Raw genomic sequence first — 26,353 nt, 5'->3', positions numbered from 1 at the left:
AGCATTAAGATAGCTCAGTGATCATCTTTTACTGAGAGATGCAAGGATTCACCAAACAAAACTGGGAGAAGAGGAAAAATGAAACACAAAATGCCAAGTTTATGGCCTGAGGCAACCCGGTTCTTGTCAAAGAGAAGAAGCTCCCAGCCTGAAGGGCTGCTGCCCTTCTGGGCAGTGCAGCTGAATTATTTTTCAGGAGCTCATTGAGGTCCCAGCTAAGCTAGAACTGGGGGGGAAGGTACTGTTCTGAAAATAGCTGTAGTTAATCAAGGGATCCTTTTGTGGATCTGTTCTGGAAAGCTCATGGGAGAAATCTGTCTGATATTGGAAGGAGGCATTCAAGTATTCAGGGACATTGTGAGTACAGACCTAATTGTAGGATCCTAGTGAGTGTGCAGTGCTACAATTCCTTGTGCATCAGTGCCAGAAGCTTGCTTGAATTGAGACATTTCTTATGGTGTCTCAGTGCTGCTCATTCCCTTAGCTGCTACTAGAGGGACTGTACTAAGAAGCTTTGAAAAAGTGGAGAGTGCCATCTTACTACTGTACAGTGTTTCTGGAGCATCCCACAGCTTCCTGCATCCCATCCCGGTTTATTGAGCAATCTTCAAAGAATAACCCCTAGACCAGAGTTTCTCAACCAGGGTTCCTTGGAACTCTAGGGTTCCTCCAGGGGTTGTTAGGGGTTGAGCAATTTATGCCTCTAAAATAAGTCCAACCTAACACCAATGATCATTTTAGTTATCCACAAAAGGGTAACTCTTCCTAATAACCACAAATGTAAGGAACATTCTTCCCACTGATTATCCCTAGAGATGAGCGAATTATTCAAAAATTTGATTCGGCTGATTCGCGGAATTTGCGGGAGAAATTCGATTCGATGCGAATTTATTCGCCGCAAATTTAACTTATTAAAAGGGTTTCTAGGCTTCAGAGAGCCTTTATATTAGTGCAGAACACTGTACCTTTAATTTAAATGCCCTTGGAGTCTGCTGGGGAAGAGAAATAATACTGTCAGTCAGTATGACATGCAGATGAGTGCCGTCCATCTTAGAATCACCGCACACTTCACTCATTTGGGCAGTCACGGGGCACGACAAAGAAGAAGAAGAAGAAGAAGAAGAAGAAGAAGAATGAAAAGAAGAATGAAAAGAAGAAGAAGAAGAATGAAAAGAAGAAGAAGAAGAATGAAAAGAAGAATGAAAAGAAGAAGAAGAAGAATGAAAAGAAGAAGAAGAATGAAAAGAAGAATGAAAACAAGAAGAATGAAAAGAAGAAGAAGAAGAATGAAAAGAAGAAGAAGAAGAATGAAAAGAAGAATGAAAAGAAGAAGAAGAAGAATGAAAAGAAGAAGAAGAAGAATGAGAAGAAGAATGAAAAGAAGAATGAAAAGAAGAATGAGAAGAATGAAAAGAAGAATGAAAAGAAGAAGAAGAAGAAGAATGAAAAGAAGAATGAGAAGAAGAATGAAAAGAAGAATGAGAAGAAGAATGAGAAGAATGAAAAGAAGAATGAAAAGAAGAAGAAGAAGAAGAATGAAAAGAAGAATGAGAAGAAGAATGAAAAGAAGAAGAAGAAGAAGAATGAAAAGAAGAAGAATGAAAAGAAGAATGAAAAGAAGAATAAGAAGAATGAAAAGAAGAATAAGAAGAATGAAAAGAAGAAGAAGAATGAAAAGAAGAAGAAGAAGAATGAAAAGAAGAATGAGAAGAAGAATGAAAAGAAGAATGAAAAGAAGAATGAGAAGAATGAAAAGAAGAATGAAAAGAAGAAGAAGAAGAATGAAAAGAAGAAGAAGAAGAATGAAAAGAAGAATGAAAAGAAGAAGAATAATGAAAAGAAGAAGAATGAAAAGAAGAATGAAAAGAAGAAGAAGAAGAATGAAAAGAAGAATGAAAAGAAGAAGAAGAAGAATGAAAAGAAGAAGAATGAAAAGAAGAATGAAAAGAAGAAGAAGAAGAATGAAAAGAAGAAGAAGGATGAAAAGAAGAAGAAGAAGGATGAAAAGAAGAATGAAAAGAAGAATGAGAAGAATGAAAAGAAGAATGAAAAGAAGAAGAAGAAGAATGAAAAGAAGAAGAAGAAGAATGAAAAGAAGAATGAAAAGAAGAAGAAGAATGAAAAGAAGAAGAAGAATGAAAAGAAGAAGAAGAAGAATGAAAAGAAGAATGAAAAGAAGAAGAAGAAGAATGAAAAGAAGAAGAATGAAAAGAAGAATGAAAAGAAGAAGAAGAATGAAAAGAAGAATGAAAAGAAGAAGAAGAAGAATGAAAAGAAGAAGAAGAATGAAAAGAAGAAGAAGAAGAATGAAAAGAAGAATGAAAAGAAGAAGAAGAAGAATGAAAAGAAGAAGAAGAAGAATGAAAAGAAGAATGAAAAGAAGAAGAAGAAGAATGAAAAGAAGAAGAAGAATAATGAAAAGAAGAATGAAAAGAAGAAGAAGAAGAATGAAAAGAAGAAGAAGAATGAAAAGAAGAAGAATTAAAGTACAGCAAAAAGTGTATCTGCAGAGAGCTCCGCTATTTCTGACAGTTCTCTGACAGTTCCTACACATTTACAGCGGTTGAAACATTGTATCTATTTATTTCCGAATAAAAACATCTGTATCCTAAATGGAAACAAATAGATACAATGTTTCAACCGCTGTAAATGAACTGTCAGAGAACTGTCAGAAATAGCGGAGCTCTCTGCAGTGACACTTTTGCCGGCTGATCGGGAAAAATTTGATTCGTGCACCCGAAGTTTGCTAAAATTCGGATTCGATGCGAATCGAATTTTTCCTGATATTCAAAACGAATTCCACTTCGCCAGGTTCGATTCGCTCATCTCTAATTATCACACTAGTGAATCATGAGCTATAAATATAGCCATTTTCAGCAGGGGTTCCATGAGACCAGAATGTTGTTTCAAGGGTTCCTCTGTGTTGAACCGGTTGGGAAAGGCTGCCATAGACTGTTAATAGAGCCAGAAAAAGTGACTGTTGCTGTTTTCCTAGCTGCACCAATCTGGAAAAGAACCTGTGGCAAACCAGCGAGCCCCTAAGGGGTGAGCCCTACTTACAGTAGGTAGAACAATAAAATTAATTTCCATTTTACAAAGCTGCACAGATTTTTAACATCTACTAGTGACCCTTGATTGCATAGGCTATTTTCTGGAAAAAAGTGACCTTGACCTTTAAAACTCCATTCTGTCAGGTTTTTTTTTTGCTATCTCTGCCCATGTTGGAAAGATTTCCCAGCACTTTATGTCTTGGTGGTGTAACAGGAAATGAAGAAAAAGCTTCCCAAGTGGAATATACTCTATGTATCATCAAGTGCCCACTCGAAGTCCATTCTCCTTTCCAACAAATACATTGCTCAAAAAATGAAACAAACACTTTGAAAACCCATCAGATCTCAATGAGGAAAATTATCATGCTGGATATCTACACTAACATGGACGGGGTGATGTGTTTGGAATGTAAGGATGCCCCATCATTTGATGGAAATGAAAATGATCGACCTACAGAGGACTGAATTCAAAGACACCCTGAAAATCAAAGTAAAAAAATGATGCAGCAGGCGAGTCCATTTTGCTGAAATGTCATTGCAGCAACTCAGAATGGTCCTCAGTAGTTTGTATGGCCCCCACATGCTTGTATGTATGCCTGACAATGTTGGGGGAGGGTCCTAATGAGACCACGGATGGGGTCCTGGGGGATTTCCTCCCAGATCTGGACCTGGGCATCACTGAGCTCCTGGATAGTCTGAGGTGTAACCTGGCATCGTCAGATGGACCGAAACATGACATCCCAGAGGTGTTCTATTGAATTTAGGTCAGGTGAGCGTGGGGGCCATTCAATGGTATCAATTCCTTCATCCTCCAGGAACTGCCTGCATACTCCCCCCACATGAGGCCGGACATTGTCCTACACCAAGAGGAACCCAGGACCTACTGCACCAGGAGGAACCCAGGACCCACTGCACCAGCGTAGGGTCAGACAATGAAATCCCCAAGGATTTCATCCCGATACCTAATGGTAGTCATGGTGCCATTGTCTAGCCTGTAGAGGTCTCTGTGTCCCTCCATGGATATGCCTCCCCAGACCATCACTGACCCACCACCAAAACAGTCATGCTGAACCATGTTACAGGCAGCAGAACGTTCTCCACGGCTTCTCCAGACCCTTTCAAGTCTGTCACATGTGCTCAGGGGGAACCTGCTCTCATCTGTGAAAATGGCCAATGCCAATCCAGCTCTATGGTGCCGGGCAGTGAGCACAGGGGCCCACTAGAGGACTTAGGGCCCTCAGGCCACCTTCATGAAGTCTGTTTCTGATTGTTTGGTCAGAGACATTCACACCAGTGTCCTGCAGGAGGGCATTTTGTAGGACTCTGGCAGTGCTCATCCTGTTCCTCCTTGCTCAAAGGGGCAGATACCGGTCCTGCTGATGGGTTAAGGACCTTCTATGGCCCTGTCCAGTTCTCCTAGAGTAACTGCCAGTCTCCTGGAATCTCCTCTATGCTCTTGTCTCCTGGAATCTCCTCCATGCTCTTGAGACTGTGCTGGGAGACACAGCAAACCTTCTGACAATGGCAGGTATTGCTGTGCCATCCTGGAGGAGTTCGACTGCCTGTGCCACCTCTGTAGGGTCCAGGTATGGCCTCATGCTACCAGTAGTGACACTGACCCGAGCCAAATGTAAAACTAGTGAAAAACAGTCAGAAAAGATGAGTAGGGAAAAAATGTCAGTGGCCTCCACCTGTAAAACCATTCTTGTTTTGAGGATCATCTCATTGTTGCTCATCTAGTGCACATGTTGTTAATTTCCTGAACACCAAAGCAGCTGAAACTGATGAACAACCCCCTCTGCTGCTTACCTGACTAGATCCATATCCCAGGAGTGTCATTGACTTGATGCTAGACTCGGATTAAAAAGTGCTCCTTTCATTGCTTGAGCAGTGTATATAGATTAGAATGTTACTTTGTCAAAGGATATGTTACCATAGTGTTAGTAGATTTCGATAATCCTGTCAATGTCTCTGAACATTAATATTATTTTATTTTGAAATCTACAGTCTGCACTCACATGCGTGTATCTGTAGAGGCTGAGTAACCGCGCCATTGCCTGGGATGCCTGAAAATTGGAATCACCGATAAAACCAGCAATTTCACCCTGCTTCCGGCAGTTATAGTTAGGGGCCTCTTTCACCCCTGATAATATCTGTAGAACGTAATTTATGGTTTTCTTTGTCTCTCCACAGCTGTCATATATGTGATAGCCCAAGGTAATATTGGGTAGAAGCTTCATACTCTTATTAATCTCGTTGATAGCGAAGATGAACACCAAGATACTTCTATATTCATTCAAATCAAGTCTGAAAAACAAGGGAAAGATACTGAGAATATTCCAAGAGACCATTTCAATTTATCTACAAAAATGGCATGAACTAAAAACATATATATATATATATATATTGTGGGAACTCGCTTCAAATGGTAGAGCTCTTCTTGTTAAAGCACACAGCAACTCGCTTCTTCTTAAGGGCCTTTTTGCCCAATTTTATTTAAAAGAAAGTTCAAATAACAAATGCTTCCCACACGGGGTAACCAACATCAAACCAATTCAGCCTTCTGGCTCTTTCAGCTACACAGCTTTATATCTGTCTCCTACAGACTCCTTCCACAAGGTTGTTTTTGCACACAGCTATGCTGGCTCCCACCTCTACTAGGTGTAGCCCACCTGACTCCACGGCAGAGATCTCCTGTCTGCCGGGGTGGAGCCCTCCTGACTCCTATCTGCCAGGGTGGAGCCCAGAATCATGGCCTGGCCTCCCCTAAAAGGCCTGCACACACCTGTGCAATCAGCACGCTGGCTGCTCCCAAAATATGGGCCCAGGATTGGAGATTTAATCCCTCCCAAATCTCTAAGAAATCTCCAGGCTACAGGTCCCAAAACAGGCTTTACAAACCAAAGAGGAAACTGATAAACCAGTTTCCTCTGCATTATGAGATCTGCCTGGAGCCACTCAACCTGTATAGTTGAGAATCCTGGGTGTCCATCATGATTTCCATCATGGCAGGATACCGTACTGCCACAATATATATATATATATATAATATATTTATTATTTTTTGTATTAATTAATGTCCATTCAAAAGAAACAATAGTCTCAATAGTCTCTATTTTTTTATTTACTTATTTTTCTTTTATTGCTGCTTTTTTCATGGAGCTCCATGGTGCAGTTGTTTGTCGAAACCCTGTGAGCACAAAAAAAACCTTAGCTGAGTTAGTTGGCTCTGAGGAAGAGGTTGTGGTCTCAAAATGCGTTAGCCAGTTGGTCATCCAGGGTTCCATCGTATGGACTCAGATGCTGCTTGGATCTATTATCTTGTTCATGTGATATGCCTGTGTTTTTACGTCCAATCTTTCAAGGCTTCCTGGAACTTGGCATGTCCCCCTGGCTCTGATGGCTGGTCCTCCATTGTTATATAGACTTTCCACCTAATAGCAATGCTATGTGACCCATGGAAATTCCCTGTTCCTGTGTCCCTCAATGTACTCAAAGAACGGGATTTAACAGAGCTGGCTGCTAATCTGGTGGATGCTGGAGGTGGAAGGCGATAACCAGAGAGGAATCCATTCTGATAGGATCGTTTGATCCTTAAAGCGTGCTGGCCCTGTGGGGTCTAAGTAAGGAGGTGAGGGGGCATTTTGGCCGTTAAAGGGTTGGCACGTGTGAATCACGCACACTGCACATTACTTTTGCATGAAGAGTGAAGTGGGAAGACCACCACAAAGCATTGCATTATTATTATCAATTGTTTGGACTTTTCTTGCAACTGAATATTGGTTCACTTATTTTGAGCACTGTACGTTTTTTACCACTATATTGTTTTATGATTATATTTGTCACTTTTTGCACTAGATATTCCCTACGAGGGAATACACGCATGACACTATTATATATTCATTGATTATTTTGGACATATACTCTTAGGGGGTGTATATTGAGTTTGTTTATTGTATCACTTATTCACTGGATATTTATATATATATATATATTATTTATTAGCACTGCACTGTTTATTTTAATAGAAGAAGAAGCTTCCCTTCCTCCCCTTCGTGCTTTGGTTTGTATTCTCACGGCGGTGGTTGGTCTTTGGAGGAGGAAAGAATTCTGTATGGAGACAGATTCGGGACCCTTCAGTGGTATGGGGACCTCGATACATTCTAGTTAACAAGGGGTTAACTCAGAATAGGTAAAATGGTGGTCACTGCGGATAAGTAGGATTGTCCCCGAGCCGGTGAGTTGTGGCTGGAGACAAGTAGGCTTGTCTTTTTTATATGTTAAAAAAAGTCTGAAGAAAATATTTAACCCCTTGACGCCGACGTAACACAAATATGCGGCCTCACGGACCTGGGCTGTTTTCCGTGGGGCCGCATATTTGCGTACCTGTCTTTGTGCTGGGAGCGCGCCGCTCGGCGCGCTCCCAGCACCAAGACCGCGGTGTCACTGAGAGCCCCGGGTCCCGTTCTAACGATCGGGACCCGAGACTCCCGAATCCGGGTCACGTGATCGCTGTGATAGCCTCTGATTGGCTATCTCAGTGATCAATCACTGTGCAGCCCGGCCCCCTTGTTTTCTCTCTCTCTATGAATGGAGAAGAGAGATACATTGTATCTCTCGAACTCCTGACACAGAGAGAGAAAAAAAAGTTTGTAAAAAAAAAAAAAAGATAAATAAATATTAAAAAATAAAAGAAAAAATAAAGAAAAATACCTAGATCAAGGTTTGATCTAGTTCAGTACCAGGGTTAGTGTTTGGGTCAAGGTCAGGGTCAAAGGTCAGGGTCAAAGGCAAAGGTCAGGGTCAAAGGTCAGGATTTAAAAAAAAAAATGGTATCAGTGTCAGTTAGTGTTAATGTCAATGTCAGTGACAGTGTGTTTTATATATAAAAAAAAAGACAAAAACAAAATGCGCACTGTTGTTTCTGGACTGTACTACGGGTACAAACAACAAATAACATACACATATATGGTATCGCTGCGATCGTCAAGAACTGGAGAATGTATTTTGAGTTGTTCTTTGGTGGTAGGTTATGGTCGTAACAAGAAACACACAGTTAAATTTAAAAAAATGATTTTTTTTTACTATTTTGGCCCAGTTTTCCTTTAATAATAAAAAAAAATTAGGAGCTATCCATGACCATTTACCACCAAATGAAAGCCCAATTTGTCCTGAAAAAAACAAGGTATAATCCACCTGGATGTACAAAGTAGTTGTGACGATATGTACGGTTTTACTAACACGTCAACGTTGCAGAATTGTGCTTAGGCATTTAGATTTGTTTTACCCTTAGGAGGGAAGGGGGTTAAAGAAATAGATATTTTTAAAAATATTTTCATATATTTTGTAATAAAAACACATTTCAACATGTGTTGAAATATATTGAAATATATTTAGAAATACATTGAAAATTGTATTTCAAATATATATCAATACAGTCAGGTCCATAAATATTGGGACATGGACACAATTCTAACATTTTTGGCTCTATACACCACCACAATGGATTTGAAATGAAATGAACAAGATGTGCTTTAACTGTAGACTGTCAGCTTTAAGTTGAGGGTATTTACATCCAAATCAGGTGAACGGTGTAGGAATTACAACGGTTTGCATATGTGCAGTTAAAGCACATCTTGTTTGCTTCATTTCAAATCCATTGTGGTGGTGTATAGAGCCAAAAATGTTACAATTGTGTCCATGTCCCAATATTTATGGACCTGACTGTATATTTGGGAAGAATATTTTTAAAATATATTTCAAATATATTTTTCTTCCATGTGGGTAAAGAGGACCTGTCACTGCTTATTTCTATTACATTTCTTGTGATAGGAATAAAAGTGATCAAAAACACTTTTTTAAAAGGGATAGTAACATTTAAAAAAAAATGTAATAAAAACAAAAATGAAAGTGCCCCTGTCCTTGTGTGCTTGCGCACAGTGGTGAATGCATACGTTGGTCGTACCTATGTATGTAGACGGTGTTCAAACCACGCATGTGAGGTATCGCTGCAAACGTCACAGCGAAAACAATAATTCTACTGCTAGATCTCCTCTGTAACCTCTAGAAATGTTTAAATTGTCACCTATAGAGATTTTTGGGTACCGTAGTTTGGCGCCAATTGAGCAATTTTAACGTATGACGTGTTGGGTATCTGTTTACTAGGCGTAACATCATCTTTCACATGTTACAAAAAATTGAGTTATATATTATGTTTTGGGTTTTTTAAAATCCATTAACCACTTCCCGTCCAGCCCATGTATTTAAACGGCCTTCCCGCTTCCTGCTTGGGCACGATCCCTGGGAGTGTGCTGCACCGCGACCCAATGCCTGCTGCGTCCTCCAGACACAGTGGAACACAGACCTGTGTGAGGTCCCAATCATGTGATCACTGATTGGCCAATCAGCGATCACATACAGAGTAGTAAGCAAGATGTCACTTCTGACATCATTGCTTACTACATGTGAAATCTGTGAATGATCAGTGATTACAGTGTCACCATGGTGAAAATATATAAAAATGTAAAAAAGTTTAGAAAAATTATAATTTTTGGTTATAAACTAATTTGGGTTATTTTTTTTTTTTACTAAAAAGATAACTTAATACATTTTGGCCAAGATTTATGAAGAAATATTATTTACTTGCAAAATGTTATAAAAAAAAGACTATTTTTCTAAATTTTTTGACTTTTTCATTTATATAGCAAAAAAATAAAAATCCCAGTGGTGAATAAATACCACCAAAATAAAGCTTTATATGTCTAAAAAAATGCTAAAAAATTCATATGACTATGGTGTTGCATGACCGCGCAATTGTCATTCAAAGTGTGATAGCGCTGAAAGCTGAAAATTGGCCTGGACTGGAAGGGGGGAGAAGTGTCTGGACTGGAAGGGGGGAAAGTGTCCAGACTGGAAGGGGGGGGGAGTGTCCGGGCTGGAAGGGGGGGGAGATTGTCCGGGCTGGAAGAGGGGGGGAGTGTCCAGGCTAGAAGGGGGGGAGGTGTCCGGGCTGGAAGGGGGAGTGGCCAGGCTGGAAGGGGGGGAGTGTCCGAGCTGGAAGGGGGAATGTCTGGGCTGGAAGGGGGGGAAAGTGTCCGGGCTGGAAGGGGGGGAAAGTGTCCGGGCTGGAAGAGGGGAGAGTGTCCGGGCTGGAAGGGGGGGGAAAGTGTCTGGGCTGGAAGGGGGTGAAAGTGTCCGGACTGGAAGGGGGGGTGTCCGGACTGGAAGGGGGGGAGTGTCCAGGCCGGAAGGGGTGAAAGTGTCTGGGCTGGACGGGGTGAAAGTGTCTGGGCTGGAAGGGTGTGAAAGTGTCCGGACTGGAAGGGGGGGAAAGTGTCCGGACTGGAAGGGGGGGTGTCCGGACTGGAAGGGGGGGAGTGTCCAGGCCGGAAGGGGTGAAAGTGTCTGGGCTGGAAGGGGTGAAAGTGTCTGGGCTGGAAGGGTGTGAAAGTGTCCGGACTGGAAGGGGGGGAAAGTGTATTTTTTCACCACAAAAAATTGCGTTTGGAAAATCTCAGCGCAAATACAACGTGACATAAAAAAATTGCAGCAAATTGCATTTTATTCTCTAGGGCCTCTGCTAGAAAAATATATCATGTTTAGGTGTTCCAAGTAACTTTTCTAGCAATAAAACATCGATTTTTACATATGTCAGAATCGGCTCGGTAAGGAAGTGGGTGGCCTCACATACTGGACAAAACCTTGACCAATCTTGCATCTCTACACGGATGCTAGCACACACCTGAGCACTTCGTCTTGATCCTGCATGGCTCTTTGCTGGCATGTGAATGAGGCCTAGAACATCCCCCAACACACTGTGACCCACAGTAAATGCTTAGTGGCCCCCGCTCAGGCTAACAAGGTCCGATGAATTGGATGCCGCTGACTAGTGAGGGTGCGAGCTGGGGAAAGCTTCATCCAGATACAAAGCACGCTATAGAAAAAGGAAGAGATCCCCCGACCACCGCACACCTTGCTCGCCCCAAGTGGTTAGCAGGTAAAATCAGCCTCGGCTCGATTCATCCAAGTCATGGCCCCCAACATGTTTTGACTTGCCACCGGGGCCGGGACGAGGTGTTTGATGGCCGGGCCATTTCTTCCTACTTCTGTATCCCCCAATGCACACAATATACACATAACATACAAATGAGCACTACAATCATAGTAATGCTCTTGACGTACACTATATTGCCCCAAGTATTGGGCCGCTGGCCTTTCCATGCACATGACCTTTAATGGCCTCCCAGTCTTAGTCCGTAGGGTTCAATATTGGCCCCCTGCCTTTCCACACACATGACCTTCAATGGCCCCCCACTTTTAGTCCGTAGGGTTCAATATTGAGTTGGCCCCGCCCTTTGTAGCTATAACAGCTTCAACTCTTCTGGGAAGGCCGTCCACAAGGTTTAGGAGGGTGTCTATGGGAAGGTTGGACCATTCTTCCAGAAGCACATTTGTCAGGTCAGGCACTGATGTCGGGGGAGGAGGCCTGGCTCACAGTCTCCGCTCTAATTCATCCCAAAGGTGTTCTATGGGGTTGAGGTCAGGACTCTGTGCAGGCCAGTCAAGTTCCTCCACCCCAAACTGGCTCCTCCATGTCTTTATGGACCATGCTTTGTGTACTGGTGTGCAGTCATGTTGGCACAGGAAGGGGCCATCCCCAAACTCTTCCCACAAAGTTGGGAACATGAAATTGAGCGTGGAATATTTAGTAGGCAGGAAATGTCACGGATGGACTTATTGCCCAGGTGGCCACCTATCACGGGACCACGCTTGGAGTCACTGAGCTCCTGAGAGCGACCCATTCTTTCACCAATGTTTGTAGAAGCAGTCTGCATGCCTAGGGGCTTGATTATATACACCTGTGTCCATGGAGGGGATTAGAACACCTGAATCACATGCTTTGGAGGGCGGGGACAATACTTTTGGCAATATATGCAGTGAAGGAAATGCGTATTTGCTCCCCTGCTGATTTTGAATGTTTGCCCCTCACACAGAAATGATCGGTCTAAAAATCGAATGTTCGGTGCAGGGGCAGACTAACCATTTAGAAACTGCCCAAGGGCCCAGGGTCAGCAGGGGGCCCCAAGAGATGCCCCTGGTACCTTTTTCATAGACTTTTTTGAGTTTGGGCAAGGACACAGGGGCCCCATGATCCCCTATTGCCCGGGGGCCCCATGAGTTGTCAGTCCGCCCCTGGTTCGGTGTATTGTAACACTGAGAGACAGAATAGCAACAACAAATTCAGCAGAAATGCGTCTAACAAATGATGACGGATCTGCATGTTCATGAGGGAAAGAAGGATTTGATCCCCTATCATTCAGCAGGATTTCTGGCTCCCAGGTGTCTTTCATACAGGTAACAAGCTGAGATTAGAAGCAGTCTCTTAAAGGGAGTGCTGCTAATCTCATTGTGTTACCTGTATAAAAGACACCTGTCCACAGGAGCAATCAAACCATCAGATTCCAAACTCTCCACCATGGCAAAGACCAAAGAGCTGTCCAAGGATGTCAGGGACAAGATGGTAGACCTACACAAGGCTGGACTGGGCTACCAAACTGTGGCCAAGCAGCTTGGTGAGAAGGTGACAACAGTTGGTGCAATCATTCACAAATGGAAGAAACACAAAACAAGTGTCAGTCTCCCTAGGTCTGGTGCACCATGCAAGATCTCACCTCATGGAGTGTCAATGATCATGAGAACAGTGAGGAATCATCCCAGAACTACACGTGAGGATCTTGTCAATGATCTCCAGGCAGCTGGGACCACAGTCACCAAGAGAACAATTGGTAACACACTACAATCTTCCTATGCAGGCAGTATAGCAGCGTGCATTCAGACGCATCAGAAAAAAAAGATGTTGTAACACTGTGTTTTAATATTTAAACACATATTTGTTTAAAAAGATGTTAAATATGGCTGCAGGTCACATTAGATTCATTTTTTATTAATCACATTTAAACTTCTTTTAATTTCCACATTTATTTTGTTCGGTCCTCTTTTAGCATCATATTAAAAATGCACAAAATAATAATGAAAAGAAAAAATCCTGTATAGCAGTGTGCACGGGGTTAATTCGGAATCATCTGGGCTTCAATTCTGTAGTTAAACACTCAAGCAAAAAAAAAAAAAATGATGTAACAATGTGTTTTAATATTTACATGAATATTTGTTTAATCAGGTAATAAATATGTTTGCAGGTCAAATTATAATTATTTTTGTACTTCTTTTAATTTCTAGTTTCTAGAAATTAAAAGAAGTACAAAAGAAATTAAAATAAATTTAGTTTCTAGTTTCTAATTACCTGTAGCTAAGGAGGCTCTCCAGAAAAAAAAAATTGTAGCCCTGTGTTTAATTATTGAGATAATTATTTGTTTAATAAGAATTTAAATATGGCAACGGGGTGAATTGTGTGTCATTCAATTATCAATAATCAATCTTAACATAAATGATATTAATAATTATTTTGATCATTTTGGCCTCCAAGTACTGAAAATGTGTAATCATGGTGGTGGAATGACCAGGATTCTGGTCCTTTGTCATCTTTCTCTACATTTAATATCTGGGCTTCAATTACCTGTAGCTAAGGTGTAGCTCTCTAGAAAAGAAAAAAAATTGTAGCGCCTTGTTTAATTATTTAGATAATTATTTGTTTAATAAGAATTTAAATATGGCAACGGGGTGAATTGTGTTTCATTTAATTATGGATCTTTGTTATTAGTGAACCCTGCAATAAGAAACGCTGCAAACTGTGCAACCAAATCATCCATCAACAAGTGTCAGACACTCAAAGGGATCTTCAATATCTCCGGATCATACAGCTGCACCTCCAGTCATGTGGTGTACCTCATCCAGTGCAGAAAAGGATCTTATGTTGGCGAAACAGGACAGAAGTTGCAAACAAGGATGAATCTGCACAGACATACCATCAAGGAACATAAAGAAGATGACTTCTGCACACCTGAGGGACACCATTTCACACAACCAGACCACACAATGGGAGACCTCAATGTTTTAGTACTTAACCACTTCCCGACCGGCCGTTGTATATAAACGGCCGGACGGTGGCACTGCAGGGTCGGGTGGGTGTCTATAAACGGCCTCCCCGCACCCTGCTTGTGCGCGCTCCCTGGGAGCGCGCAGCACCGTGATCCGGTGCCCGCTGTGTCCTCCGGACACAGTGAAACACCGATCGTCGGACGGGACCTCTGTACGAGATCCCGATCATGTGATCACTGATTGGCCAATCAGTGATCACATGCAAAGTAGTAAGCAAGATGTCACTTCTGACATCATTGCTTACTATGTGTGAAATCTGTGAATGATCACAGAGGTCACATGGTACAAGGCTATTCACAAAAGCCTTGTACCATGTGACAAGCTGTGACCAATCACAGCTCACTCAGTTCTTCTCAATGAGTGCAAGAATGCACACAGAGAGAAAGAGAAATGATTGCTTTTACATCCTATATGGGTGTAAAAGCAATCAGTGTAAAAAAAAAAAAAAAAGCTTCATCAACCCTCACAAGTAGTACAGTGTCACCATGGTGACACTGTACTGCTAGGGTGACAGTATGTAAAAAAAAAAAATAAAAATAATAATATAAAAAAAATAAAATAAAAATGTAAAAAAAAATGTTTAAAAATTATAATTTTTGCTTATAAACTAATTTGGATTTTTTTTTTTTTACTAAAAAGATAACAGAATAAATTTTGTCTAAGATTTATGATGAAATATTATTTATTTGCAAAATTTTATAAAAAAAACACTTTTTTTCAAAATTTTTGGACATTTCATTTACATAGCAAAAAAAATACAAATCCCAGTGGTGAATAAATACCACCAAAATAAAGCTTTATCTATCTCAAAAAAATGGTAAAAAATTCATTTGGGTACAGTGTTGCATGACCGCGCAATTGTCATTCAAAGTGTGATAGCGCTAAAAGCTGAAAATTGCCCTGGTCAGGAAGGGGGTAAAAGTGTCCGGACTGGAAGTGGTTAAAGGAAATTTCAAATCCATTCAGGAAAGAAAAACCTTTGAACTAAGAATGATAATTCTACTTGACACCAGAGATAACGGCCTGAATTTGGACCTGGGATTCCTCAATAATTATCCAACAGTGTTATGACTATTAGCTGTAGCTTGACTCCCTCTGTGTGAGTGTAGTATCCCCCCCCCCTCCCCCCTGGCTTTGACTGCATCTTATCTCTAGCCTCCTTTTTTTTTTTCTTTTTTTTTTTCATCTCTTCTAACATTCTGCTAACTTTGTGAGTAGTACTGCTTAGACCTTGAAGAAGGGGACATTCCCCAAAAGCTTGTCCTCAAAATTGTATGTTAGTGCAAATAAAAAAAGTATCACGGACAGGACTCAATTGTTTCTATTCAATTATCAATAATCAATATTAACATAAATGATAAAGAAGTCAATATTAATAATTATTTTGATCATTTTGGTCTCCAAGTACTGAAAATGTGTAATCATGGTGGTGGAATGACCAGGATTCTGGGCCTTTGTCATCTTTCTCTGCATTTAATATCTGGGCTTCAATTACCTGTAGCTAAGGTGTAGCTCTCTAGAAAAGAAAAAAAATGTAGCGCCTTGTTTAATTATTTAGATAATTATTTGTTTAATAGGAATTTAAATATGGCGACGGGGTGAATTGTGTTTCATTTAATTAACAATAATCAATATTAATATAAATGGTGACCAAATGATCAAAATAATTATTAATATTGACTTCTGTATCATTTATATTAATATTGATTTTTCATGGTGATGGAATGACCAGGATTCTGGGCCTTTGTCATCTTTCTCTGCATTTAATATCTGGGCTTCAATTACCTGTAGCTAACCTGTATCTCTCCAGAAAAAAAAAATGTAGCCCTGTGTTTAATTATTTAGATAATTATTTGTTTAATAAGAATTTAAATATGGCAACGGGGTGAATTGTGTTTCATTCAATTATCAATAATCAATCTTAACATAATTGATAAAGAAGTCAATGTTAATAATTATTTTGATCATTTTGGTCTCCAAGTACTGAAAATGTGTAATCATGGTGGTGGAATGACCAGGATTCTGGGCCTTTGTCATCTTTCTCTGCATTTAATATCTGGGCTTCAATTACCTGTAGGTAAGCTGTAGCTCTCCAGAAAAAAAAAAATGTAGCGCCGTGTTTAATTATTTAGATCATTATTTGTTCAATAAGAATTACAATATGTTACACATTGACATTCTTTTTTTTTGTTAAATTTCAGTAAAAAGATAATGATTGAACCAGAAATAACCGGGATTCTGAATGCGATGCTCAAAAAGGCCCCATAAATCAGTCTATTGAGATTTGGGCAGAAAGCGGTCCTATCGGTGACCGGCCAGCCCACTTACCCCTCACAAATGTCACCCCACCAAGAGTGCGAATCCTGATAGTGTATTTTGGTGGTTCTCATATGGGCAGAAAACAGTCCTCCGATGGTCAGATCTCCCGGCTGGCGATATTCATACTCAAAGAGAAACTGCGGTGCGGCCAGCTTGCATGGCGGCGGAGGGTTCCGGGTTGGATCTCCATGCGATGACACTTGTAAGATGAAGATAAGTACGGAGAAGGCTGTGAGGAGCATTATGGAGGAGATCATATCACGGGATACGACGAGCGCAAGCACAGATCTGCAGTATCACAGGGCTCACAATCAGCACTTTATATATTCTTCCTGGGACTGACTTACATCCCTCGGCTGGGAACTGATAAAAATACTCACAGCAGTATATAGTCACTTCTTTTTTTTCTTACTTTTTTTTTGCTTTTAAATGAAATTATAACCTTTGCAATATATACAATTTATTTACAGTTTCTTGTTATTCTTCATTACGGGCTTAAAGTGTTACTAAGGCCGGCCATATATGCGTCGAAATTCGACCGATTTTTCGCTCTGTTAACCACTTACCGTCTGGCCGCTGTATATAAACAGCTGGACGGTGGCAGTGCAGGGGCAGGTTGCCATTCATAAACAGCGCCCGCCATTTTGGACTGTGCGAGCTCCCTGGGAGCGCACAGCATCACGATCCGGTGCCCGCTGTGTCCTCCGGACACAGTGGAACACCGATCGTCGTATGGGATCTCAGTGCGAGGTCCTGATCACGTGATCATTGATTGACCAATCGGTGATCACATGCAGAGTAGTAAGCAAGATGTCACTTCTGACATCATTGCTTACTACATGTGAAATCTGTGAATGATCATAGAGATCACATGGTACAAGGCTATTCACAACAGCCTTGTACCATGTGACAAGCTGTGACCAATCACAGCTCTCACAGTATTTCTTAATGGCTGCAAGAATGCAGCCAGAGAGAAGGAGAAATGATTGCTTTATGGGTGTAAAAGCAATCAGTGTAAATAAAAAAAAAATCTTCATAACCCCCCACAAGTAGTACAGTGTCACTATAGTGACTGCTAGGGTGACAGAATGTAAAAAAAAAGACATAAATAATAATATAAAAAAAAAAAAAATTAAAAATGTTTTTAAAAATTTATAATTTTTGGTTATAAACTAATTTGGGTTATTATTTTTTTTACTAGAAAGATAACGGAATACATTTTGGCCAAAATTTATGAAGAAATGTTATTTATTGCAAAATTTTATAAGAAAAACACTTTTTTTCAAAATTTTGGGACATTTTCAGTTACATAGCAAAAAAAGTAAAAATCCCAGTGGTGAATAAATACCACCAAAATAAAGCTTTATCTGTCTCAAAAAAATGCTAAAAAATTCATATAGGTACAGTGTTGCATGACTGCGCAATTGTCATTCAAAGTGTGATAGCACTGAAAGCTGAAAACTGGCCTGGGCAGGAAGGGGGGGGGGGGGGGGGAAGTGTCCGGACTGGAAGGGGAGGGAAAGTGTCCAGACTGGAAGGGGGGAAAGTGTCCGGACTGGAATGGGGAGGAAGTGTCCAGACTGGAAGGGGTGAAAGTGTCCGGACTGGAAGGGGGGGAAAGTGTCCGGACTGGAAGGGGGGGAAAGTGTCCGGACTGGAAGGGGGAGGAAGTGTCCAGACTGGAAGGGGGTGAAAGTGTCCAGACTGGAAGGGGGGGAAAGTGTCCGGACTGGAAGGGGGGGAAAGTGTCCGGACTGGAAGGGGGGGAAAGTGTCCTGACTGGAAGGGGGAGGAAGTGTCCAGACTGGAAGGGGGGGAAAGTGCCCGGACTGGAAGGGGGAGGAAGTGTCCAGACTGGAAGGGGGGGGAAAGTGTCCGGACTGGAAGGGGGAAGAAGTGTCCAGACTGGAAGGGGGAGGAAGTGTCCAGACTGGAAGGGGGAGGAAGTGTCCGGACTGGAAGGGAGGGAAAGTGTCCGGACTGGAAGGGGGGGAAAGTGTCTGGACTGGAAGGGGGAAGAAGTGTCCAGACTGGAAGGGGGTGAAAGTGTCCGGACTGGAAGGGGGGGAAAGTGTCCGGACTGGAAGGGGGTGAAAGTGTGCAGACTGGAAGGGTGGAAAGTGTCCAGGCTGGAAGGGGGGAAATGTCCGGACTGGAAGGGGGTGAAAGTGTTCGGACTGGAAGGGGGGGAAAGTGTCCGGACTGGAAGGGGGAGGAAGTGTCCGGACTGGAAGGGGGGGGAAGTGTCCGGACTGGAAGGGGGGGAAAGTGTCCGGACTGGAAGTGGTTAATGGGTCAATGGCACCAGCCAATTTTCGTGGTTCCACCCCTTTTCGGTGATCGGGCATGTTGGAAAATTCGTGAAAAACGACCGATTTTTTTGCTCAATGATGGTCAAATCGTATGATTGTTTTTCCAAAAAGAATAGGTGCATGAGCCGTGAACTGGAAGGAACAAAAGTTTTGCCTGTTATATGGGGTGAACTTTATGACTCGGTCGGCCGATTTTCAAAATCATTGATGGTAAGCATTGGATTACCGAGAGAAGGACGTTTCCCATTTTCGGATGAAAAATCGTCCGGAATTCGAACCATGTATGGCCTGCGTAACCCCAAAACAGTACAATCAGTCTGTAGATGCAGTAAAGCATGCTCGTTATATTCACTGTGGCACCTAAGGGGTTAATCTTCCGCATTACGTGCAAAGGTGGTGAGAACCCAATTTGTTTGTAAGATATAAATGCGCGGTTAGATAAATAGATAAATATATACCAAACATGTGATGCTTTAAGCTTGTGCACGCCCACGCCATGGCGACAAATGGAGTAGATTTTACTATTCGTAGGGGAAAATTTGAAATACTTCACTTTAGATTTATAGTGGAGGTCTAAGGCTAGACCAGGGGTGGGCAACTGTGGCCCTCCAGCTGTTGGTGAACTACAAGTCCCATCATGCCTCTGCCTTTGGGAGTCATGCTTGTAACTGTCAGTTTTGCAATGCCCCATGGGACTTGTAGTTCTACAACAGCTGGAGGGCCACAGTTGCCCACCCCTGGGCTAGACCATGATGTGATGATCGCAGAGATATCTCAAAACAGTGGCTAAATGGTTAGCACTTCCGCCTGCCAGTACTCGGGTCTTTGTTTCGATTCCCAACAACGGCACCACCTGCCTGGAGTTTACATGTTCTCCCTGTGCCTGCTTTCCTCCAGGTACTCCAGTTTCCTCCCACACTCCAAAGACATGCTGGTAGGTTAATTGGCTCCTGTCTAAATTGTCCCTAGTATGTGTGTGTATGAATGTGAGTTAGGGACCTTAGATTGTACGCTCCTCGGGGGCGGGGACTGATGTGAATGTACTATATATATGTAAAGCGCTGCATAGATTGACAGCGCTATATAAATACCTGGAATAACATGCGTGGGACGATTGCTGTTTGCATGCACGTGGGACTGATTCATGCACTTGCCCTTGTGTGAGCACGGATGGTGGGGGCACTTTAATGTTTTGTTATTTTTTATTTTTTTGTCTTGATCACTTTTTATTGCTGTCACAAGGAATGTAAACCTCCCCTGTGAAAGCAATAGACACACGGCAGGTATTTTTATGGAGGGATCTGAGGTCTATTAGACTCCAAATCCCTCATCTTCATGTGAAAGCATTCAAAGCACCAAGATCAAGTCCAGACCTAAATCTAATGGAGAGTCCGCGGCAAGACTTGAAAATTGCTGTTCACAGCAAAAAAGTCCCTCTCTAGATGTGAGAAGCTGGTAGAGACGTCCCCAAAAAGACTTGCAGCTGGATTTGCAGCCAAATGGGGTCCTACAAAGGGGTGGGGGGGGGGCTGAATACAAATGCCGACACACTTTTCACAGATTTATTGGTCACAAATGTTGGAAACCATTTCCCAATTTCCTTCCACTTCACAATTATGTGCCACTTTGTGTTGGTCCATCACATCCAATCCCGATAAAATACATTGACGTTTTTGGTTGTAACAGGACAGAATGTGGAACATTTCAAGGGGTATAAATACTTTTTCAAGGCACTGTATACTGATGTTTCTTATTTGATTTGGCCAAAAGGACAGTACAAAAAACCCTAAAATAACCCCCTTTTGGAAAGTCCACAGTATTTAGCAAGAGGCATGGTGAGCTTTTTGAAGTAGTATTTTTTTTGTCACAATTGTTTGGAAAATTAAGAAACTAAATAAAATGTGTTTTTTTTTACAAAGTTGTAATTTCATAAAGTTATTTCTCACACACAGCATAGGCATACTTATAATTACACCCCAAAAAACATTCTGCTATGCCTCCCGAGTATGAGGATACCACATATGTGAGACTTTTTCACAGTCTAGCCACACAGAGGGGCACAAAATCCAAGGAGCACCTTTGGGCTTTTAAGGAGCCTAAATTGTGTAAGACTTTTTCACAGCCTATACACACAGAGGGGCCCAAAATCCAAGTAGCGCCTTTGGGCTTTCATGGAGCATAAATTGTGTAAGACTTTTTCACAGCCTGTGTCCACAGAGGGATGCAAAATCCAAGGAGCACCTTTGGGCTTTCAAGGAGCCTAAATTGTGTAAGACTTTTTCACAGCCTATGCACACAGAGGGGCCCAAAATCCAAGGAGCGCCTTTGGGCTTTCAAGGAGCATAAATTGTGTAAAACTTTTTCACAGCCTATGCACACAGAGGGGCACAAAATCCAAGCAACACCTTCAGGATTTCTAGGGGCATAAATTACTCATTTTTGGAGGTTCTGGAGCACCGGTTGAAACACCTCAAAAATCTGTAGAGAAAATACCCAAAAGTATTTACTAAAAGGCATGGTGAGTCTTTTGAAGACATTTTTTGGCCAGAAGTTTTTAGAAAATGAGGAAAGATAATTCATTTTTTTATACAAATTTATCAATTTAACAAGATATTTTTTACACAGAACATGGATGTTCCAAGAATTACACTCCAAAACACATTCTACTACTTCTCCCAAGTGAGGTGGTACCACACACATGAAACTTTTTTACTGCCTGAACTGATTATGTACTGGACATTGTATCACACAAATCTTCCAACTGTGTCAAAACCAAGGCACTGTGATGGCCTCCTCTGTATGCGTGGTCAGGGGAAATAGCTTAGTGTAGCGTCACCTATAACAATCCACATTCCTAAAAGTCAAGTAAACCTAACCTACTGATACAGTATGTGGCTGCCCCAGGAATGCCGTGTTCATTGGCTAGGAATTACAGAAGGCTAAAGAAATCAAGAACAAAAGAGCTCAGTCCTGGCTGTGGTCCCCTGAAGATGTGTTCTGACACAAAATTTGTTGGTTGGGGCTTACTCGTGACGTCATCACGCATGTGACGGTGCGAATGCAATGTTGGATGTATCGCACTGATTACTCTTCAATCTTTGTGCATATGTTTACTTAATAAATCTGTGTTTTTCTTCAATAATGAGTCATGGAGTTTGTGTTTGTTCTGTCTGAGTGACTGAGGTGGATTCCTTGGAGAGAGTCTTACAGGTTGCCACATCCCAGGCTGATGCTGCTGATCCCTTGGGTCTATTTCATCCATGGTAACGCAGCCTCCTATGGTATAAGGGTCGGATCTTTTTGGTAAGGAGTTTTGCACACTTGAAGTTGGTGAAGCACTTTAAACCATATTGTATTCCATATTGTGGTTGCGGCCAGCTCAGTGGATTGCTGTAGGAAAGTCCTGGATTCTTTCTTGGATACACAGAATATAACTGGATAGAACATTTATAGGGAAAGTTGATCCCGGGAATATCCGATTGCCTCTCGGGGGGTCAGGAAGGAATTTTTTTCCCCAGCAGGAGCAAATTGGACCGTGCTTTGCTGAGTTTTTTTGCCTTCCTCTGGATCAACTGTAGGTATAGGATTATAACTTTTTTTTTTTACATTGAACTGGATGGACTATGTAACTATGTATTTGGCTTGACTCCTTACGGCACCAGTTTTGGACATTCCGTCAATTGTTTGGGACTTTTAAATTATTTAATATTTATTTATCTGGTTTTTTCCCTATTGCACTTTATCTGATTTTTTATGGTATATTTGATTATTTATCTATTTCACTTGATATGTGTCTATGAATTTTTTTTTGTCTCTTGACATGTATAGATTAATTTCTTTTTTTACATACATATTATTTGATTCAAGTTGTATGATAAATTCGGTCATTGCACAGGGTATCACGTTATTAATTATTATTATTAACACAACAAATTAATTATTAAGAGACAGTGCATCTATTTTTAGTTTAACCCCTTTGTGCCGACATCACACAAATATGCGGCCTCACAGAACTGGGCTTTTTTCCATGGTGGCCATATATTTGTCTTTCTGCTGGGAGCGAACCGCACAGCGCTCTCCCAGCAGAAAGACCACGGTGTCACTGAGAGCCCCGGGTCCCGTTCTAACGATCAGGACCCGGGACTCCAGGTTACATGATAGCTGTGATAGCCTCTGATTGGCTATTACAGTGATTAGTCACTGTGCAGCCCGGCCCCCCTTGTGTTTTCTCCCTCTAAGAATGGAGGAGAGAGATACATTGTATCATTATATATATCCTATTATACATTGTATCATTATATACATCCTATTATACATTGTATCATTATATACATTATATTATACATTGTATCATTATATACATTCCATTATACATTGTATCATTATATACATCCTATTATACATTGTATCATTATATGCATAATATTATACATTGTATCATTATATACATCCCATTATACATTGTATCATTATATACATTCCATTATACATCGCATCATTATATACATTCCATTATACATTGTATCATTATATTCATTCCATTATACATTGTATCATTATATACATTTCATTATACATTGTATCATTATATACATTCCATTATACATTGTATCATTATATACATCCTATTATACATTGTATCATTATATGCATAATATTATACATTGTATCATTATATACATCATATTATACATTGTATCATTATATGCATTCTATTATACATTGTATCATTATATACATCCTATTATACATTGTATCATTATATACATTCCATTATACATTGTATCATTATATACATTCCATTATACATTGTATCATTATATACATTCCATTATACATTGTATCATTATATACATCCTATTATACATTGTATCATTATATGCATAATATTATACATTGTATCATTATATACATCCCATTATACATTGTATCATTATATACATTCCATTATACATCGCATCATTATATACATTCCATTATACATTGTATCATTATATTCATTCCATTATACATTGTATCATTATATACATTCCATTATACATTGTATCATTATATACATTCCATTATACATTGTATCATTATATACATCCTATTATACATTGTATCATTATATGCATAATATTATACATTGTATCATTATATACATCATATTATACATTGTATCATTATATGCATTCTATTATACATTGTATCATTATATACATCATATTATACATTGTATCATTATATACATTCCATTATACATTGTATCATTATATACATTCCATTATACATTGTATCATTATATACATTCTATTATACATTGTATCATTATATACATTATATTATACATTGTCTCATTATATACATCCTATTATACATTGTATCATTATATACATTATATTATACATTGTATCATTATATACATTCCATTATACATTGTATCATTATATACATGCTATTATACATTGTATCATTATATACATTCTATTATACATTGTATCTCTCTAACTCCTGGCATAGAGAGAGAGAAAAAAATGTTTGTTAAAAAAAAAGAAAAAGATAAATAAATAAATAAATATAAAAAACATAAAAGAAAAAAATAAAGAAAAAATACCTAGATAAATGTTTGTTCTAGTTCACTGCCAGGGTAAGTGGTAAGTTTGGGTCAAGGTCAGGGTCAAAGGTCAAAGGTCCGGATTTAAAAAAAAAATTGTTATCAGTGTCAGTGTGTTTTAGGTAAAAATAAAACAAAACAAAATGCGCACTATTGTTTCTGGGCTGTACTCCGGGTACAAACAACAAATAACACATATGTGGTATCGCTGCGATCGTCAAGAGCTGGAGAATTTATTTTGGGTTGTTCTTTGGTGGTAGGTTATGGTAATAACAAGAAACACAGAGCTAAATTAAAAAATATATATATTTTTTACTATTTTGGGCCAGTTTTCCTTTGATAATAAAAAAAAATCAGGAAATTACCATTTACCACCAAATGAAACACCCAATTTGTCCTGAAACAACATGGTATAATCCACCTGGATGTACAAAGTAGTTGTGATGATACGGACGGTTTTACTAACACATGTCTCAACGTTGCAAAATTGTGCTTAGGCATTAAGATTTGTGCTACCCTTAGGCGTGAAGGGATTAATGTATAAGATGTGCCTTCCAATCAGATGTGGGATTCTAAGCTACACCCTCTAGGCTATTCTTTAGAAAAGGGAAATTTTTTGGGGGGGGGGGTGCATGCACAAAGCCGTCTGGACCAGACATGTCTGTTTGAGGCTCCTCACTTCTCGGGAGCACACAGCCTCTTGCAGGTAACACCGACCCTCTTCTAAGCATCAACCGCTGTCCCCTATCTTGGATAATGCCCTGACACCCACAGGATGGTCTAGGGAGATGCCCGATCAAAATCAAAGCCGAAAACCATCCAGGAAGTTCTAGCGTGAGCCTCAAACAAGATGGCGATGGCATTGGCCTCCCAGCCACACACCCCGCAGTCTCCTAAACTTCTGCAACCTATCCACACCTCGGATGGTGAGTCTGACACAGACCTGGGGATTACCCCACTTGCATGCCAGTCTGATGTGGCACATCCTGACCTACTTAGACAGTTTGAAAGGATGCTCACTAAGGCACTGAAACAGACCTCTGGCCATATTACGAGTCGATGACTTAGACATTCTCGCTCACAATCACACAGATGAGCTTGAGGCTCTTAGGGAAGAAAGTCATGCTTAGAGGATTTTGAAAATAGGGCCTGGTGCTTAAACCTCTGCATCTCCTGACTTCCAGAAACCATCGCAGATGTGCAATCTACTATCCAGGAACTGGCACCATCCACTCCAATCAAGAAGGCTGGAGATGGACAGAGTTCACAGAGCCCTGGCTTCACACCAAACAGATGGACCACCTCGTGATATTTTTGCTAACTGCACTACTATCACACTAAAGAACAACTGTTATCTGCTGCACACAACAAAAACTCTCTAGTCTTCCAGGGCCATACTTACCAACTCTTTTAAGATCTCTCCCTGCTCACAGTAGCCAAACGGCAAGCTCTGAAACCTCACCTGCAGGTTTTACAACAACATCACATTGCCTATGGGGGTTCCCATTTTTTTATCCGATTTTCTTACCAGATTCGTGACTATACCTGCAGATCTTCTGTTGATCTCCAAACAACCCTCCACAATCTGAATCTCTTACATTCAGGTACACTTTCAGATGGATCTCGATGTTTCTTGGCCTCCTGTTCACCTCAGAAGCTTCAGACCTCCCCTAGAGCTAAAGGCCAGCACAGCTCTCATAAGCGAGGAGGCTGCTCTTCACCTGCTCTCACTCATCTGGACTCCAGGGACTGACCCTAGCAATCGAACCACTTGGTCCTCCATTTCCCAGCCTGAGCCTTACCCTTGTTGGAGACTTGACCTCCCTAGTCAGTTTACCTTACAATGACTCATAGGGACCCTCTGCTGTCTTTTGACCCCCTCAGCGCCACATACAGGTGAAACTCGAAAAATTAGAATATTGTGCAAAAGTTCATTTATTTCAGTTCAGCAACTTAAAGGTGAAACTAATATATGAGACTCATTCCATGTAAAGCAAGATAGTTCAAGCTGTGATTTGTCA

The 26,353-nt window shown here is 40.7% G+C and overlaps 1 protein-coding gene across 1 annotated transcript in view; it reads right to left on the bottom strand.

The window, feature by feature from the left end:
- The window catches only part of LOC149465148 (vomeronasal type-2 receptor 26-like), a 34,945-nt gene extending 18,279 nt beyond the window's left edge, over positions 1-16,666 (bottom strand). Inside the window, exons 1-2 of the mRNA XM_089673614.1 lie at positions 16,434-16,666; positions 5,069-5,357 (exon numbers count right to left, since the gene is read on the bottom strand). Coding sequence (XP_089529740.1) covers positions 5,069-5,357; positions 16,434-16,666 — 522 coding nt within the window. The remainder of the gene's footprint in view (positions 1-5,068; positions 5,358-16,433) is intronic.
- Positions 16,667-26,353: the final 9,687 nt, after the last annotated feature.

Source organism: Staurois parvus, unplaced genomic scaffold (assembly GCF_062004578.1).
Source record: "Staurois parvus isolate SC_StPar_1 unplaced genomic scaffold, SC_StPar_1.0 ptg000143l, whole genome shotgun sequence".
NCBI lineage: Eukaryota > Metazoa > Chordata > Amphibia > Anura > Ranidae > Staurois > Staurois parvus.
Note: the sequence above shows the minus strand (reverse complement) of the source record. Positions and strands in the feature narration are given on the sequence as shown.